This window comes from Anastrepha obliqua, chromosome 4, assembly GCF_027943255.1.
Source record: "Anastrepha obliqua isolate idAnaObli1 chromosome 4, idAnaObli1_1.0, whole genome shotgun sequence".
NCBI lineage: Eukaryota > Metazoa > Arthropoda > Insecta > Diptera > Tephritidae > Anastrepha > Anastrepha obliqua.
The window spans coordinates 36372873-36389814 of record NC_072895.1 but is presented as its reverse complement, the minus strand read 5'-3'; the positions used below and the strand labels follow the sequence as shown (position 1 = coordinate 36389814).

General features: G+C 34.9%; 1 protein-coding gene across 3 annotated transcripts in view; it reads left to right on the top strand.

Annotated features, from left to right (window-relative positions):
• LOC129246138 (transcription factor CP2) overlaps positions 1-15506 on the top strand; it is a 65761-nt gene extending 50255 nt beyond the window's left edge. For 2 of the 3 annotated variants that reach the window (XM_054884700.1, XM_054884701.1), the window contains 4 exons: positions 10858-11056; positions 11120-11235; positions 14046-14120; positions 14186-15506. In XM_054884700.1, the coding sequence (XP_054740675.1) occupies positions 10858-11056; positions 11120-11235; positions 14046-14120; positions 14186-14579 (784 nt within the window). In that variant the 3' untranslated portion in view covers positions 14580-15506. Of the gene's footprint in view, positions 1-5593; positions 6053-10857; positions 11057-11119; positions 11236-14045; positions 14121-14185 lie in introns of those variants that run through there. The other variant, XM_054884702.1, reaches the window with a different exon arrangement.
• The last annotated feature ends 1436 nt before the right edge of the window (positions 15507-16942 follow it).

Below are 16942 nucleotides of genomic sequence, written 5' to 3'. Positions count from 1 at the left end.
TCATCTATAAAGAGTCCCCCCTCCAAGCAGTCGTGCAGGTCATTCGAGTAAAGAGCAAAGAGCAAAGGTGAAAGCAGGCACCCTTGCTTTACTCCTGACGATATTTTGAATTTTTCACTCATTTCATCTCCTACTTTTACTATCGAACATTAATTTCTGTAATAACTTTCAATAAAGTTTGCCATTTTGGTGGAGATTCCTATTTCATGAAGCTTGTATAGCAATAGTTGTCTTGGGACAATATCAAAAGCGGCTTTAAAGTCCACAAAAAACGCGTACACTTTTTGATATTGATATTTTTTATATAAAAAATTACAACGACAAAAAACAGGTGGAAGAGCTAGCTGAGCTCTCTTTATTATTATTGGACTAAAGTTGATTAAGAGATTTAGCAAGGATTTTTTTGGTTTTTTTTTTCTTTTATTTTTCTTTTTTCTTTTGTAAATGCACGAAATTAACGCATTTTCTCAATTTGTTTTTGACAACGCTGATTTCAATACGCAGACATTAGATGGTAACAACACTTTCCATGCCATGGGCGGTATCCATTGTGTAACACCTATAACTGCTATCGCTCCAGATCAAATAATTCCACGATTAAAATAAATGCCGTCTGCAGTAGGGTACCATTGCATTAAAAACATTTGTGGATTAGGCCTACAGGGGCGACCACGATAAAAAAACGCGCCGCTTACTCTACCTCCAGGTGGTGCGGAAATGAGTTTTTTTCGAAAACGCATATTAAAATGTACTTTGTGGCGCTCATACGCCAGAAAGGATTGATTTTACGAAAAAATCGTAATAACATAAAATGTAGGAAATTATCTCTAGTTTAATTTTGTATACATATGTTTTTCTCATAAAATGCGTCGGAATGGAGATATTGTAAAAAAACTGTTTTTAGGCGCCATTTTTTTCAATATGGCGGCGCTAGCGTCGCAGATATGAGGTGGCAAAGTTGAAATTCGAAAAGAGCATGACAAAATCTATAAAAATTACCTAGTTTGAAAACTCCCGGAAAACTTTCCAAGTAACTCTCTTTTTTTTACCAAATGACTGGACTATAATGTAAATGCTCGAAATTTGATTCGAATAAAATTTACAATTCCAATTCGCGAACACCGTCCATTATTTGAGTCTCTTTATAGTATTTTTATTGCATGCTTTTTATTGGTAATGACTCAAATACTTTAGCAAATATTTTTTTTTTTGTATGTTGCGCCTTGTTGCATGCAACAAGTTTTATCAACTCTTGGCAGCTGTCATAAAAAACGAAATGTAAATTAAATACTTTTCTGAATTTCTTCTTATGGACTAAGTATGTCTCTTTTGTTGCTTTTATTTTTGTTTCATTTATTTATTTTCTTATTTATATTTTTCCCCTTTATTTTATCTTCTTTCTTTTTTGGTGGTTTTGTTTTATTTTTTTTTTTAATACAGTCAAACTTCTACACTTCTGTTCCCTACCAAGGGGATTTAAGCAGTCCGTCATCACATGTTTTTGTCTAGTAATGTTGATTTTGCTTGTCACTGAGTATCTCAGAAGCTCAAATTTATTATAAAAGTAATAATGAAAATTATACAGCCAGTATACGTTCCAGATTTACACGCCTAGGATATGGGAAAAAATGTCTATGTACTATGGCACATACATAGATTGAGTAGTGGTCGCACATGTCAGTAGGTTTATTCATGTAAAAATTATTCCATAACTTACCAGTAATTAAATTTCTCGGAAAGAGAAAAAATAACCAAAAGTTTACATGAACGCAAAACCAGTAACAATTTGCAAGTTTTACGAACTGCTAATTAAATTACTGGCGGAAAAAATCATAAAAATTATTTTTTTTTCTCACTTGAGTTAACTCGTAATAAATTTCAAATAAAAAAATAAGCAAATAAACTGCAAAATAACCAGCTAAAATCATATGATTTATTTTTTCCAGAATAATTTGTTCCATTTCATCATCGCTGTCAGATGAAGACCATTCCAATAGGAATTGTATTGTTGTGCCAATCACAGCTTTCTTTAAACTTTCCTTGCTTCCGTCCATGCATGCATGCATGTATGTGCATATGTATGTACATTAGTTAATAACCAAGAAGTACAAGCATAAAACACACAAGGCTTTCGTCTCGCAAGAGCTGTACATTCGCAGGGAATGCACTCTGGAGTTTCGCCACCCAGTTCGTAAAAATGGCAGACACTTGTTTCTGCTAACTCTAGCTTCCTGAAATAATAGCAAATACTACCATGTTACATGTCGTAGATTAAGAACCTATTTGATGCTCTTCTAGAGGGAAGCATAAACTGTTTTGCCTGCCTTTGTCCTGGAATCTCCACCCAGAGTTGTTGTGTGTTCCACGGTTTTCCAGTCTATGGTAAATTCCTAATTTAGCTGCTAGGCAATCGGCCTGTTTGTTGCCATCATAACCTTCATGTCCTGGTACCCAACCCAACAAAACAGTGTTCTTTGCTCCCAGGGTATTCAGGACAGTGAAGCCTTCGGTAGTCTAATGACAACTTTATCATGAAACGATTTCGATTTGTTGAGCGTGTTTTGATTTCTTTCCACTCGACATGAGCAATTAATAATGAAAAAATTCTGTCGAAGGTTGCCGTGGGAAAACTAATTTAGAAAAAAATTTATTTTGATATCACACGAGGATCCACCCGATACTTTCGACAGAATATTTATATGTATGTATGTCTATACCAAAAGATAACAAGTTAATCGAGTGAAATTACCCCATTGTTTTAAAAATTTAGGTTCACTTTTAAGAATAAAAGGAAAGATAAGGCAATTCTAAAATCGGTCCGGATCGAACTTTATACATACTTGTGCATAGTAAAATCTAACTTAGAATGGGATCAAACAAACTCATAGACAATGAGAGTTATAGCTTAAATCATCAGAGGGACGGGCGCAAATTTCGTCGTAACACACAAAAAAAGTGCAAGGTTTTCATCTGATCTAAATGAGCGGGCAGCAATATGTGTACCCAGTTCGGAAGAGTTTTATTAAGTCATTATCGAGATACATATATGCATTTATGCAAAAGTTGGCGTAGCACTAGCCGTTTTTCAAAATTTTAGTTGCCTCGAATTTTTTTCTTGGGTTCACCATTTGTATCAAATTTGAGTAACTGTTAAGAAGAGGCCACTTCTCAGCTCGCTATCTCTCTGCTCAGCTCACTTGACGAAAAATTTACATGTGAAATCAACAACAAAGTTATCAAGCAAGATTCGCCGCTAGCGGGTAGGGTTATACCTCATAAAACTGGTATAACTCACTATTTTACTGGCAAAATATGTTTATACCAGAAGAGACCTAAAATTTATTAAAGACATAATCGCATTTTTTTATTTAAATATAATATTTATTATACCTTGCTTCTCTTTGGGCATTGTCGAACTTTTTTAAAAGTCTAATACGTACCTAGCGGCAATCAAACAACAATTAGCAAACAATTTAGCGTACTTGTGTATGCATACATTCATTTTCAGCAAAAAGAAAAGAGAAAAGATTTTACGCCACTTTTACGAATAAACTGGAAATACGACCAACTTTTATCAGTCAAATTCATTCTCACCTGAAGATATGGATGTTAATGCTAAGGCACACACATGCATACATATGTACTTGCTCAAACCGACACATACTTATCAACGCTAGCGTACTCATACAAACAAGAGCAATGACAACCGGTTTTTCGATTGCAGCCGAGGCTCGTGAAACACATACATAGCCATATAGGTGTACGTTATATTTGTCATACCCAGCAAAACTTCGCTGCATGTAAAAACTCAGTTAGGCGAGACTTAGCTTAACTTTTCTTAGTTTAACTTAACTTAAAGAATTCGTAATTTTAAATGTTTTGTTTTTATATTTTCTACTAAATATGTTTGACTGTTCGCATAAATATTAAGTCAAGTTGAGTTAAATTATGTAAATTAAGTGTAACCAACTGAACTTTAGCTTTAGACGAACTTAGATGTAGGCACCTTTCAGAGAAGAATACTGTTGGGCACTTTCTTTGTAAATGTCCGCGTTTGGCAGCTAGACGATTAAAGTCACTGAGTGCTCCATTCTTAAACAGCCTGGGGCAGTGCTTTAACCTAACTCCCATCAATCTTTTTTACATCTTCAGCTCTGATTGGCTGTAGCTATCTGCCCGTTGGAGACCTCATAATGTTATCAAAACATCGCTTTAGTGCTACTTCAACTATTTCACCTACCTACATAACTGAAATCTACTGGTTCTGAAGTTTCTTAATTTAATTTCTTTAATTTCTTCTTAACAAAACAACCTCTCTGTGTTTCAGAATCTTAATAAGCATAAAATAAATTATTTTATACTTCTTAGTCCACTTAAAAAATTGTCTCTTTTTTTCTTTTTTTTTTATAATTGCCCTTCGTTAATATAGTATATGGGCATGCCACTGAAAAAGTCATTTACATTATGATTCGTTTTGTAATATCTACTTCATAACCAACTATTCTAATTAACTATTCAAAAATTAAAAACGCGTGATTCCAGCTTGTGGAATGCATTTTGATGTTGTTCCACTAATGGTCTACAATTTTAAGCCGAATCTGAATGGCAGATGGTTTTTATGAGAAGCTTGCGAACGGTAGTCACATACCAACCATTCGGCTACGGCAGCCGCCATAATAATATTTAATATTTTGTACCCAAGTATTACGGAACATTAATTTATTCAAATTTTTTTTCTGCTTGAGATTTAAAAATAGTTTGTTTCAAACATTGCAGTGATTCAATTTGCGCTTACGGTATTGTTTTTTTCTTTCTTTTTTATGCAACACACAATTTTTTATTCAAATTAAAGCTGAAGGTATTTAAATATACATACATACATACATATGTACTAGGCAAAGAACAATTTTCGTTAAGTTTGATGCAATTTTTCATCCTTTTTCTAAACGATTTTCCGCCCAAATTAAAATCAAGACTAAGCCTTCCGAGAAAATGCTGTCGAAATATGCATATTTGAATCCTAATAATTTCTCCCACCCAACCATAGGATATGTGATTGTAAAATTCGGTGCATAAATATCCTTGTAAAATAAAACGTATAACCTTTTCAGGGCATTTCTAGTATTTCTATTACATATCACATGTCCATATGTATGTATATTTGCGAAAACATTTGCTGGGTATAGCATGAAAAATGGCACATCGGTTTAAGTAAATACGTACATATACATACGTGCATATGTATTTTAAGAATTCCTCCTAATGTGCATTTGTGTGTAATATTTTGCAAAAAGACTGATAAAATTGGGCCGAGATGATAGCGAACTCCACTTCGACTCTAACGAAGAGTGCAGAAAACTTTTTCACATCAATGCACCAACACAAAGGTCAACGTTGCCCACTACACCAATACTAGCGTCAGTTATTACCCAGTTTATTAGCAGTGCCGCGGTTAAGTAAAGCCCACATCACCACCACATTAATAGAATCGTTTGTGCAAAACTTGGTTTCGCGAACTTTTTTTTTTGTAACAACTGCTACTGTGATGTGTAGGAGAGGCGACATCGACTTTAGTACGTATTCGCGTTCGAATGTGATTGGAAGTGTTAGTGGGTCTTAAGCGCAAGCGCGACATCAAATATACATACTTATCAAGAGGGAAAGACTTCAATTTAATCGCGTCAACATTTCGGTCTTTGTGTGTTGCTACGAACTTCTTCTTTATTAACGAAAATTAATTTTGAAGCTCAAATTAAACAGCAATATATTATATTTTGCGGCGATAATACTGAATCTATTTATACATACAAACATAAATAATTTATCAAGTAGCCCGTGTGACAAAAAAAAATTAACAGATTCAACACCATACGACGATCATGTACTCTACACCAAAGGATTTTTGCACAGCTTCGCACAATCTCACTGAATCGGTTGAATTGTTAAGCACAAAATCAAAGTTGTTGCGCCGTGTTTGATAGTTTGCTAAACAGACTTCGTCGTTGTTTTAAATATTTTTGCAGAATAGGTTGCACGATTGGCCCATTTTGTGGTTTGTATACGTCCAACGCCTTAAATGCATGTTACAACTAGATTTTTGTATATGGATATATGTATGTATGTTTGTATAATTTCCACACCCGTGCTTTTGCATGCACATTAGGCGTGCGTACATATACGTATGTACATATATACATATGTACATGTCGGGTGGTCCACAAAGAAATATAAATAAATAATATTTAAGGAAACATTTCTAAAACTGACACCTATTTTTCTTAAATTTGAATGCCTCGCTGATGGTTTTTATCTCGAGCGATCTTGTCCAGAGCTATTTTTGGATTATTCATTCCCCAAAAGAAGAGCTTTACGGGTTCCAGAGCTCCCCCAGGCGCTTTCTCACCTCACTTTCAGTCCACAAAGAGTAAACAATCACACCCCTGTAGAACTCAATATTGAACGAAACGGCTTGTCGACAGCACTTTTTAAAAAATGGAGCAATGTTGTTACCTTTTCAAAATCCAAACCGTCGTATATTCGAATGCATTAACTGAAAATCGGGCAAGTCCTATAACAATGCAACTGCCAGAAGTGAATTACAAAACCTACCGGAATACCATTTGTCGGTGAAATTCGATTCCTACAACAGTGGGTTCTACCCGTTATAAACACCACTTTAAATAATATTGAAAATAATAGTATGGTATTTCCCAAATTTTTTTATATGTAAATCCTTTTGCGTGCAAGAAACTTTCAGTGTCAAAATGAAATGTAATTGGACCAGGCAGGCTGTGTTTCATATGCATATGTACGTATAAATGTATACAGGTACATATGTACATACTCATACATTCGAACTTATTTTGAAAATGAATTGCTTATATTGTAAAACAACCTATGAATGTGTAAAGCGTATCGAACTTTAGGGTCAAAACGGCGCCAGCAAGGAAATGTACCATTTGATAGAAATCAGATTGCTTCGTACCGGAGGTTGAAAATATGTGGAGGGATGGGTCATGAACAACACACGTGTACATATGTATAAGATTATAAGACAACAAAAAATAAATCAACTATAATTTCTTCAATAGGCGAAAGTCACTTTCGAAACAGTTCTAGCACAAATACATATTCGCGTTCTGGACTACGGGCAATGAGTGTTGATCTACATTTCGGCATTTTTCTTTTCGGAGTGGATTTTTGTAGGATATGTTTATGTTGTTTTTTTAGTTGTATTTAAAATGAGCTGTTCAAATTTTTTTGTTTTTTATTTTAATTTTTTATTTTGTTTGAAATATATATTAGTAAAATCCCTTTTTTGTATTATAGAAGTAGAATTTTTAAATGCGCCTAAAAAAACAAATAATATTTTTTAAGTTTCGACGTTTTTGCCGCGCTTCTTCGGTGAGACTTTTTTATGCGGTCTCCTCCCCAACACATAATAAACATTTTTCTTCAAGATTTTGTGAAAAATTATCGTTGTAGCTATTTTGGAAGTCTTTGAAGAAATAATTCTGTATGTTCTTCTTTTGTTTTTTCCTTTTTCTTTGTGCGGTCCCTATCAACGCCTAATTTGACTGCCCTGATATGTACACAGATTTTTTAAATTGGTTGTGATATACAACCTCTGATTATATACATTTCGTAAGATAAGTCAGAGTGCCAAATTTTACTGTTTTTTGCAAGTAATACAATATTGATCCAATTTTTCGACTCAGATAACATTGAATATGTAACATTCTGTCATTGAATACATGCATACATACAAAGTGATCAGCTTAAAAATAAGAGGTTGCCAGTAGAGAGAAGATTTCAGAAGTTTATATGGAAGTTGGTATACTTGGCAGCAGTATTCTACCCGCACATTAAAAATAACCCCTTGAACAGAGTTGCAGCGGACAGCGGGTAACGGGTTGATGCATGAAATTGCTCAGAATAGCGTCGTGGACGGATTTCTTGCCGTCGGTTATTTTTACGATGGTAAAATAATTATAATAGATTAATTTATATTTTCTCCGACGGATTGAAGACTCAGGGTTGCTTTTTTGATTATTTGACGGCAGTTTATTTTTTTACAAGCAACAGCAAGCAATTAATATTCCATTTGCACAGGAAACCCTGCAAATTATCAATAATTTAGAAATAAGTTGTTTTTTTGTAACAATGAGCCTCTACGAGGTGCTTCCCCAATATAGCAAACGAAAATATTTCACTACAAAATTTTTATTTATTTTATTATTATTATTATTTAAAATGTTAGCTCGAAACCGGCCCGTCGGTATTGTGCTTAACCGTCCGAATTTTCCGACTGAAGTGGATCACCACCCGTCAACTCTTTACCCGCTATCCGCTGAAATATGTTCCGGGCCTAAGTTTAAACAAAAACAGTTTCTTCTAATAGCTGTCACTCCACGGAAAGCAATGGTCAACCTCCGAGCGCATTTCTGCTATGGAAAATCTTCACATAATTAACCATCTGTCGTTTCGAGATGGCATTACTCTAAGGCCAAGGCCACACAATGAGCGGCTAAGCAGCGAATTAGAGCATCATTGATGGCATATTACTGAGATTCATTTCTGAGCAGTTACTGCTCAAAATGCTGTTGTCAAGATGAGTTTGTTTAATGATTTTGATCTCGAAAATCATTCTCTAATACGAAAAAAAGTATTTCAAGGATTTTAGGCACCAAATGCAAATGTATTAAATATACAAATTAAAATGTGGTGTTTGGCAACACTGTGTGGTGAGAGAGCACCCAGTTAACACGGTTTCCCGGCAAAAATATAAATTACTCCCATTACACACGTGCACGTCTAGCGTAACCGTCACACGTACACGATGGTGAGTTTTCATTTATATGACGCTGTCATATGTTTGATCGTGTCAGCTGACGCGAAACGTCGCTGAGTGTGAGCATTATAAGTATTGACCAGCAGAGAAAAAATATGCTCTCTAATTTCTATTATGTTTATTTGTTATCGTTTTCTATTATGTTTATTTTCTCTTCTTCTTGATTGGCACGAGGAACACGATTTTGGCCGAGCTTAACAAAGTGCGCCAGTTCGTGCTAACCGGCACCAGTTGGCGCCACACTAAGTGAATCTAAATCCTTCTCCACCTGATCTTTTCTTTCCTCCTCCTCTGCTACCACCAGATGGTACCGCATCGAATACTTTCAAAGCCGGAGCGTTTGTATCCATTCGGGTGATATAACCAAGCCAACGAATCCGCTGGATCTTTATTTGCTGCGCTATGTCTATGTCTCGTAAAGCTTATACAGCCCTCTCTTCCATCTATTGCGATATTCGCCGTCGCCAACGTGCAAAAGTCCAAAAATCTTCCGTAGAATCTTTCTCTCAAACATTCCAAGGGACGCCTTAGCGGATATTGTCATCGTCTAAACTTCTGCGCCATACGATAGGACGGGCATGATGAGGGCAATTGTTAGTTTGAGGACTTTACTACTCATTTGCCTACTTAGTCCAAAGTAGCACTTATTAGAAAGAGAGATTCTCAGTTGGATTTCAAGGCTGACATTGTTACAGGTGTTAATACTGGTTCCTAAATAAACGAAGTCTGTTAGAACCTCAAAATCATAACAGTGACGTGGTGCGCCGACTATTTGTTTGATAACAGGAGATACTTGGTTTTGTATGCGTTCACCACCAGACCCATTCGCTTTGCTTCTTTATCCAGTTTAGAAAAGGCAGAGTTAACAGCGCGGTTGTTAAGGCCGAATTATATAAAGTTGGCGTGCGTCTAGATGTCGTTCCACAAATAGAGGGACCTACAGTTTCAAGCCGACTCCGAACGGCAGATATTTTTTATGAGGAGGTTTTTCATGGTGGAAATACACTCGGAGGTTTGCCATTGCCTGCCGAGGGGCAATCGCTATTACAAAAATGTTTTTCTTCATTTTGGTCTTTCACCGAGATTCGAACCTACGTTCTCTCTGAATTCCGAATGGTAGTCACGAGCCCATTCGGCTCCGCGGCCGCTGATGTATGCATACATATAATTTGCCTTAACGGCAGATCATTTGCTAGTAAATAACAATTATAAGGAAAATTTTTAAAATCTTTATTTTGACTTTTATGCCTCCATTGCGCGTCTGTTTGTATTCTGCAGCTGTGTAGTTCACAAGTGTGAAATAAACCGTGGTTAAGTTTTAAGGGCCGGTGTTGATTTTGAATAAAATACAATTTTTTTAGGAAATTATTGCCATTTCTCTTTATTATGATAATATTGGTATGGCTCAACTATGTATGGAACAAAATATTGGCCAAATAGCCGCCGACACCGCGGCACACCTCCAAAGATCACCAAATGCAAATAGTTCCTTACCTAAATATATTGACGTACCTTTTGCAAAAATTATAAATCTTCCATAGGGTAATTACTTTTGGGCAGCCTTGAAATAACAGAAGTATTTACCATAGCCGACAGGCCTTGTGCATGACTACTATTCGTTTGATCCCAAGTTCGATGTCTACTGCGGATGTGAATCCACTTCCATCCAAATTTTTTTTTGGCAGGCAATAAAGCATTCGAAAAGCATTCGTAGACGGCAGAAATCTGTAGGCCCTTCCAGTAGTTGGACAAAATTAAGGCGCGCACCATAAGTTGGAAAGAAGCTTAGTCAGACATTTAAGAGCATATACATATACACTAATTAAGTACATATTATATTTATTTCCTTTTTTTGCTACACATGTACATGCATACATACATACATACATATATACAACATCAATAGTCTTCTGTAAAATTGCCACTTTTATTAACGAATATTATTTACACATAAAATGTATGTAGGTACATATTAAATTTTTTTATTCTATTTGTCTTAATTTAAGCATGAAGATTTGGCCTAATTCGCCAGTGCACATTCCAAAGTACGATGGCATATTGCCGTACACCGGTGGATCACCTGTCACCAACTCCAGCCCCATAGCAATAAACAGTGTCACTTCAACAAATTCACCAACGTTGAAACTAATGGATGCTAACATGGTATCTCCACAACAATCCGCCACCCCGGACATGGATGATTATGTATTAAATATTAAATAATAATTAAACATTTACCTCAACTTGCTTCTACTCCACCTTTGGTAGATTATCAACATTTTGCCAGAGTCCACCCCGTCCCAAGTGGCGCAATGGCTGAGCCATCATCGTTTGACCACGTATCTGTCAACGTTTGCACACTTTTCTGGTTCGGATATAATGAGGTAAGCAAATATGTATGTCAAATACATACAAATACAAATATCTGTGAAATAATCTGCATGCACATCAGTGTAGACATTTTAGACATAGTTGCGTACCCCGTAAACTTTTACAAAATCTTTCTGCTATGGAGAGTATATTTCTCTCATTTGTTGAAAGATCGTCAGAACCCGAAAAAAGTTTGTATGTAAGTATGCAGAAAAATGCACTTGTAAGGTGTGTAAGGTTGTTTCTAAATGAGCTGTCAGTGGCCCAAGTCCCTTTTTCAAATACCGTTAGCTCGAAAACTGGAGTAAAACAAAACGGAGAGCGCCACTAAATTTAGAAGGCCCCAATAAAATGAGATCCATCCATCTCAACTATCCTCATTCAACTATTCCTTAAAATGGATGTGCGAGTGTTGAATCGAAATTTACTGCTGGGCTATTGAAAAAAATAAGTTTCAGTATCCTGAAGGATGATTACTTATTGCGAATATAGTATATATATATATATGTATATTTAATTGGCGCGTACACCCTTTTTGGGTGTTTGGCCGAGGACCTCCTCCTATTTTTGGCGTGCGTCTTGATGTTGTTCCCCAAATGGAGGGACCTACAGTTTCAAGTCGACTCCAAACGGCAAATATTTTTATGAGGAGCTTTTTCATGGCAGAAATACACTCGGAGGTTTGCCATTGTCTGCCGAGGGGCTACCGCTATTAGAAAAAACTTTTTCTTAATTTTGGGGTTTCACTGGGATTCGAACCTACGTTCTCTCTGAATTGCGAATGATAGTCACGCTCCAACCATTCGGCTACGGCGGCCGCCAATTACTGTGAATAATTCTTTTTTTTATTTGCTTTACTTTTTATCTTAAATTTTTGCTTAGAACAGAACTTTTTAGAATGGATTTTCCAAATAGACTTTCGCAACAAAATCATGAGCATGAGAAAAGCCTTGAAACTTAAAATATACCCAAGTCCAATTTATATGACCTACTATAGTTTAAATTAATAATAACTACGACTCGTGCTAGAGAAACCAGATTAGTTCTCTAAACTTTCATCTAAATTTATTGAGTAATTTTCGCTTTTTGCTATTTATATTCTGGCCTAACAATGGTGGTGAAACGTTGGTGATTAAAAACTGTTTTTTTGTTTTACAAAGTATTCTTCATGGTAATCAATTCTCGAAGCACTTTGTCGAGCTTTACCAGGGCGATTTTTAAATTGTGCGAGATCCAACTTATAGCAGCCTTTTTAAGACACCCTATTTGATGCTAGTCATACGAATGCCCAGTGATGCTTCTATCTTATGGTATGTGACATGACGATCTCGCTGAATCATTTCGCGCAGAGCATCGATATTTTCTGGCTCAACTACTGATTTTGGACGACCACGAAACAGAAAATTAATTGTAAATACTGGTTTTTACGGTGATTTTAGTTCATCGATATATTCTTGTCTTGTTAATCCCCGGCGAAAATTAAAAAAAAAAACGCACGAAATGTTCACAATTTAATTATAATTTTTGGCCGAGATGAGTTTTCATAGCCGCTGTAAATAACACTAATATGGCTTCCACATCAAAGTGTTCTGAGTGCGCGTATGATAAAATATGTCAAACCTCAGATGGCGCCTGACAACACTAGAAGTGCCCAAGGCCAGAAATATAAATTGCAACCCTCGTAATAATATGTTCTTTTTAATTTAGTTTTGTGTGCAAATACTTCGCTTTCGTCTCCAGCTTTGCTACATTTTCGTTGATTTTTATGTTTTTAAGTCTTAAAATTAAACTTATGGAGGCTAAAATATTATATAATATTTCCTGACCCTAAGTTTTACTCGTAAGACTACAAAATACATATGTAGTATTTTTGACTTAAATATGCGAGAGTCAAAACAGTTGCATTTAATTCGCAAAGGTTTACATTTTGTACAGAAGATTAATAGAGTATATGCCGGAAGACCAAATATTAAACTACACAGGTGTATATTTTAGTGTTAGGCTTGTTTGTATAACCAAGTAATGCACAGATACTCTAAAATTTATGACTTTAGAGACTACATAATGCTTTAGCACAGTGAAAATTTAAAATTTTCTAATTTTAATTATATTAGTTTGCAGAAGAAGAAATCCATTATTTTCTCGGTGGATGGCTGTAGTGATCGATTTCTCGTAAAGTATCGATCAAACAATTTCAAGTCTATGCTCGTTATAAGGTGACATTTCACACTAAAAAAATTTGCTGTTATTTGTTTGTTCTATTCAGTTGTGAGTTACAGGATGTTAACAATGCAAGCCAACAAAGAGAAAATTCGGTACATTTTACAGCTTTTCTTTGATAAACGCGAAAATGCAAGCCAGGCCGCTGAAATTGTGGATGGTGTTTGTAGTGCCGATACTGTAACAGCTAACTACTGGCAATTTTGCTTTCGTCGATTCCGTTCAGGCATTTTTGATGTTAAAGAAAATGTCGATAAAGTCACAGAAATAATGGATGTTAACTGGCATGTTAGTAGTCGTAGACAGTTTTAAACCATTTACGCAAAAATAATGGATTTTTTTTTTCTTAAAAATACTCATAAACATACGTACAGCATAAATAGTTTAACCCACAGCCCGAAAAAATGCCACTAATGCAATACTTAATATTATTTCCCGACAATTTCTTGGAAATAAAATCTTGCCTTATCATCGTCTATGCAATAACTGAAATCGAAATATTTCTTTGGACCAACCCATTGAAATTTTAAAACGCTACTTTAAGCCTTGTCGATCATTCATACACACATATATATGTACTTGTGTAATCGTCTTTCTATTTAAGGATGTCAAAAGAGGATTTAATACAAATATGCGGTCTGGCCGATGGAATTCGTATGTTCAATATATTGCGCGCTAAGTAAGACTCATTTCCAGTATTCATATATGAAGAATAAATTAACCAATAAAATACTCCCATTTCAGAGCAATTGCACCTCGTCTTACGCTTTACGTAAGTATGGACGGCAGTAGCTATAACGCCATATATTTGATTTCGAATACGGCAAAAGAACTAATGCAGAAGCTTTGCAAAATGCCCGGATTTTACGAGATGATTGCAAACAGCACATCAAATGGCGCAGTAGAAAATGGTGCAATCTACAGCAGCTGGAGTATGCATTCGAAATATTCCGGAAGTGGTTCAAACATATTTAATGATAGCAGTAAAAACTTTATTTTTTTCGCGGGCCCGTCGGGAGTGCATGTAAATGTTACTGACGAGGTATTGAATAACGAAATTAAAGACGGAAGTCTTTATGCTCTTGAAGTACAAAGTGGAAAAGTTGTCATGAAATTGATAAACAAAAATGATAATTGAAGCACACACAATCGTATCAATCGCATTTTTAGTAGTAAACAAAATAATTTGAATATCATACCCACATACAGACGTGAACGTATTTTGATTTGATTAGACTACCATTGGAAATTAGCATTTTATCGTAATTATTCATTGAAAAATATTCATATGTGCATACATATATGTATACTACGTATGTATGTGTAAATTTATAAAGCTTATGCTTTTAAATGTGCATTTTCCGAAGTATAAAGAAAATTAAACGAATTTCTAAATTACTGCATAATAATCGATTATAATTTATACATAATAATATTGCTTTGTTTTGACGAAATTCCTCCATTTACACATATGAAAGTAGGTATGTGTACTTTGTGCACTGAATTTAGTTATATATGTATACAAGTAAAATTTATAAATGACGATGTTGGCGTCAAGTTTCTATATTTGTTTCAATATGAATGCTATTTCTTTCCGATGAGCAAAACACTAATAATACTATCAAAAATATATCTATAGAATATATTCATTCACATGTGCATATGTATATACACAAATGTATACATATGTACATATACACACATATATATTGTATTTTAGTCTTAATTTTTTTGCATGTAATACATATAAGTCAAATTTAAAGTTGAAGCAAACAGACAGGCCACAGCACCAACATCACTTTTATTGAGAGACAATTACTAACAACCAAATAAAATAGGCGAATTTCACCGTTAATAATATGCATTTGTAAATTTTAAATTGAAATTTAAATCTGTTTCGTTCAAACTGTTAACTATTTCTAAAGTAAATTTTTTCAGTAAAAACATGTATGTAACTACATAATGCATATATATATACATATACTTATTTGTATACCTTTAACATTGTTTAAATGGTAAAGAAGACAATGCGGTGAAAAAATAAAGTAAACGGTCTGCGAATTCAGCTGTATGTATTTAAATTGGGAGCAAAGGGTCCAATGCACGGGGAGAAACGTAAGTCGAATTATATGTAGAAAATTTGAGTTTACGATAACGATGATTTCTTGCAACTTAACAAATATATTTCCTCTCTAAATCAATTTAATGTTTATACGTACATATATATATGTATCGTATGTATTTTATATAGAATTACGAACTAATACATATGTACATATAAGTAAAACTATAGCGAAATATTCAACAAATGGCTTCTTTTGTTATACATTTTTCATATGCCGAGGTTAATGGGTACGAAAAATTCATTTTCGATTTTTCTTTTGGTAAATATTAACATTCACTTCAATACAAGGCGCATTTATTGAAGGTGGTGACACCACCCACCACGCCCATTAGAAAGAGCAAGGTCACACCATTATAACTGTGAAAGTCCCAGTTTAAAAATTAGGTTTTTTACGACCGCATTTGCAGTTTGTACTGAAATACAGTTGAAGAGAAGTGTATGCAGCAATAGTCCACCCAGCAAGCATTTAACTTAGGTTTTATAATTCATAGCACTTATGAAAATGTTGTTTTATCGTAAAATTTATAAGTGCCGCTGGCGAAAATTTGGGCTAAAATTTGTCCGATTTTGCACTATTTCACTATTTATAAAAATGTTTTTGAAGTGAAAACTTCTTTAGAATCGTTGGGAGTGATTTGAGAAAAAGTGAAACGAAAAAAGCGACACTCTTGGTTACGAATATTACATATAAACGTAGCGACGAACTAAATAACTTTTAGGCCAGCGCCGACATCATGGCGCGATAGCCGAGCGGCTAGCAATGTGAGCTTCCGATCCAAAATTCTTGGTTCGAATCACAAGAAAAAAAATTTTTTTATACAGTTATTTTATTTTATTTTATGATATGTTTATGAGGAGCTTTTTTTCATGGCAGAAATACACTCGATGTTTTACCATTGTCTGCTGAGGGGTGAGCGCTATTAGAAAAATAGTTTTCCTTAATTTTGGTGTTTTCACCGAGATTCGAACTGACGTTCTCTCTGTGAATTCTGATTAGTAGTCACGCACCAACCCATTCGGCTACGGCGTTTGTTTAATTTTACTGATGCAAAAATGAGGATAAATAGATGAATAAAGTTTGCTTACTGTTTACACATTTTCCAAAGGTGACGGAGAACCAAAAAAAAAGTCGATTTTCAAACAAATACGAGTGCATATGTGTAATTGTGTTAGAGTTTCGGTCACGCCCCAGCAAAACCTGCGTGCATATGTGTTTGTAACATTCAAAAAAATGTAATTGTGTTAGAGTTTCGGTCACGCAGGTTTTGCTGGGGACGCTCATAATAGCAACCGCGTGTGTATTTTTATATTCGTAAATATTTTCATTTTTAAATATTTACCGCAATTATGCCGAAAAATAATACAGAAAAGTGTCG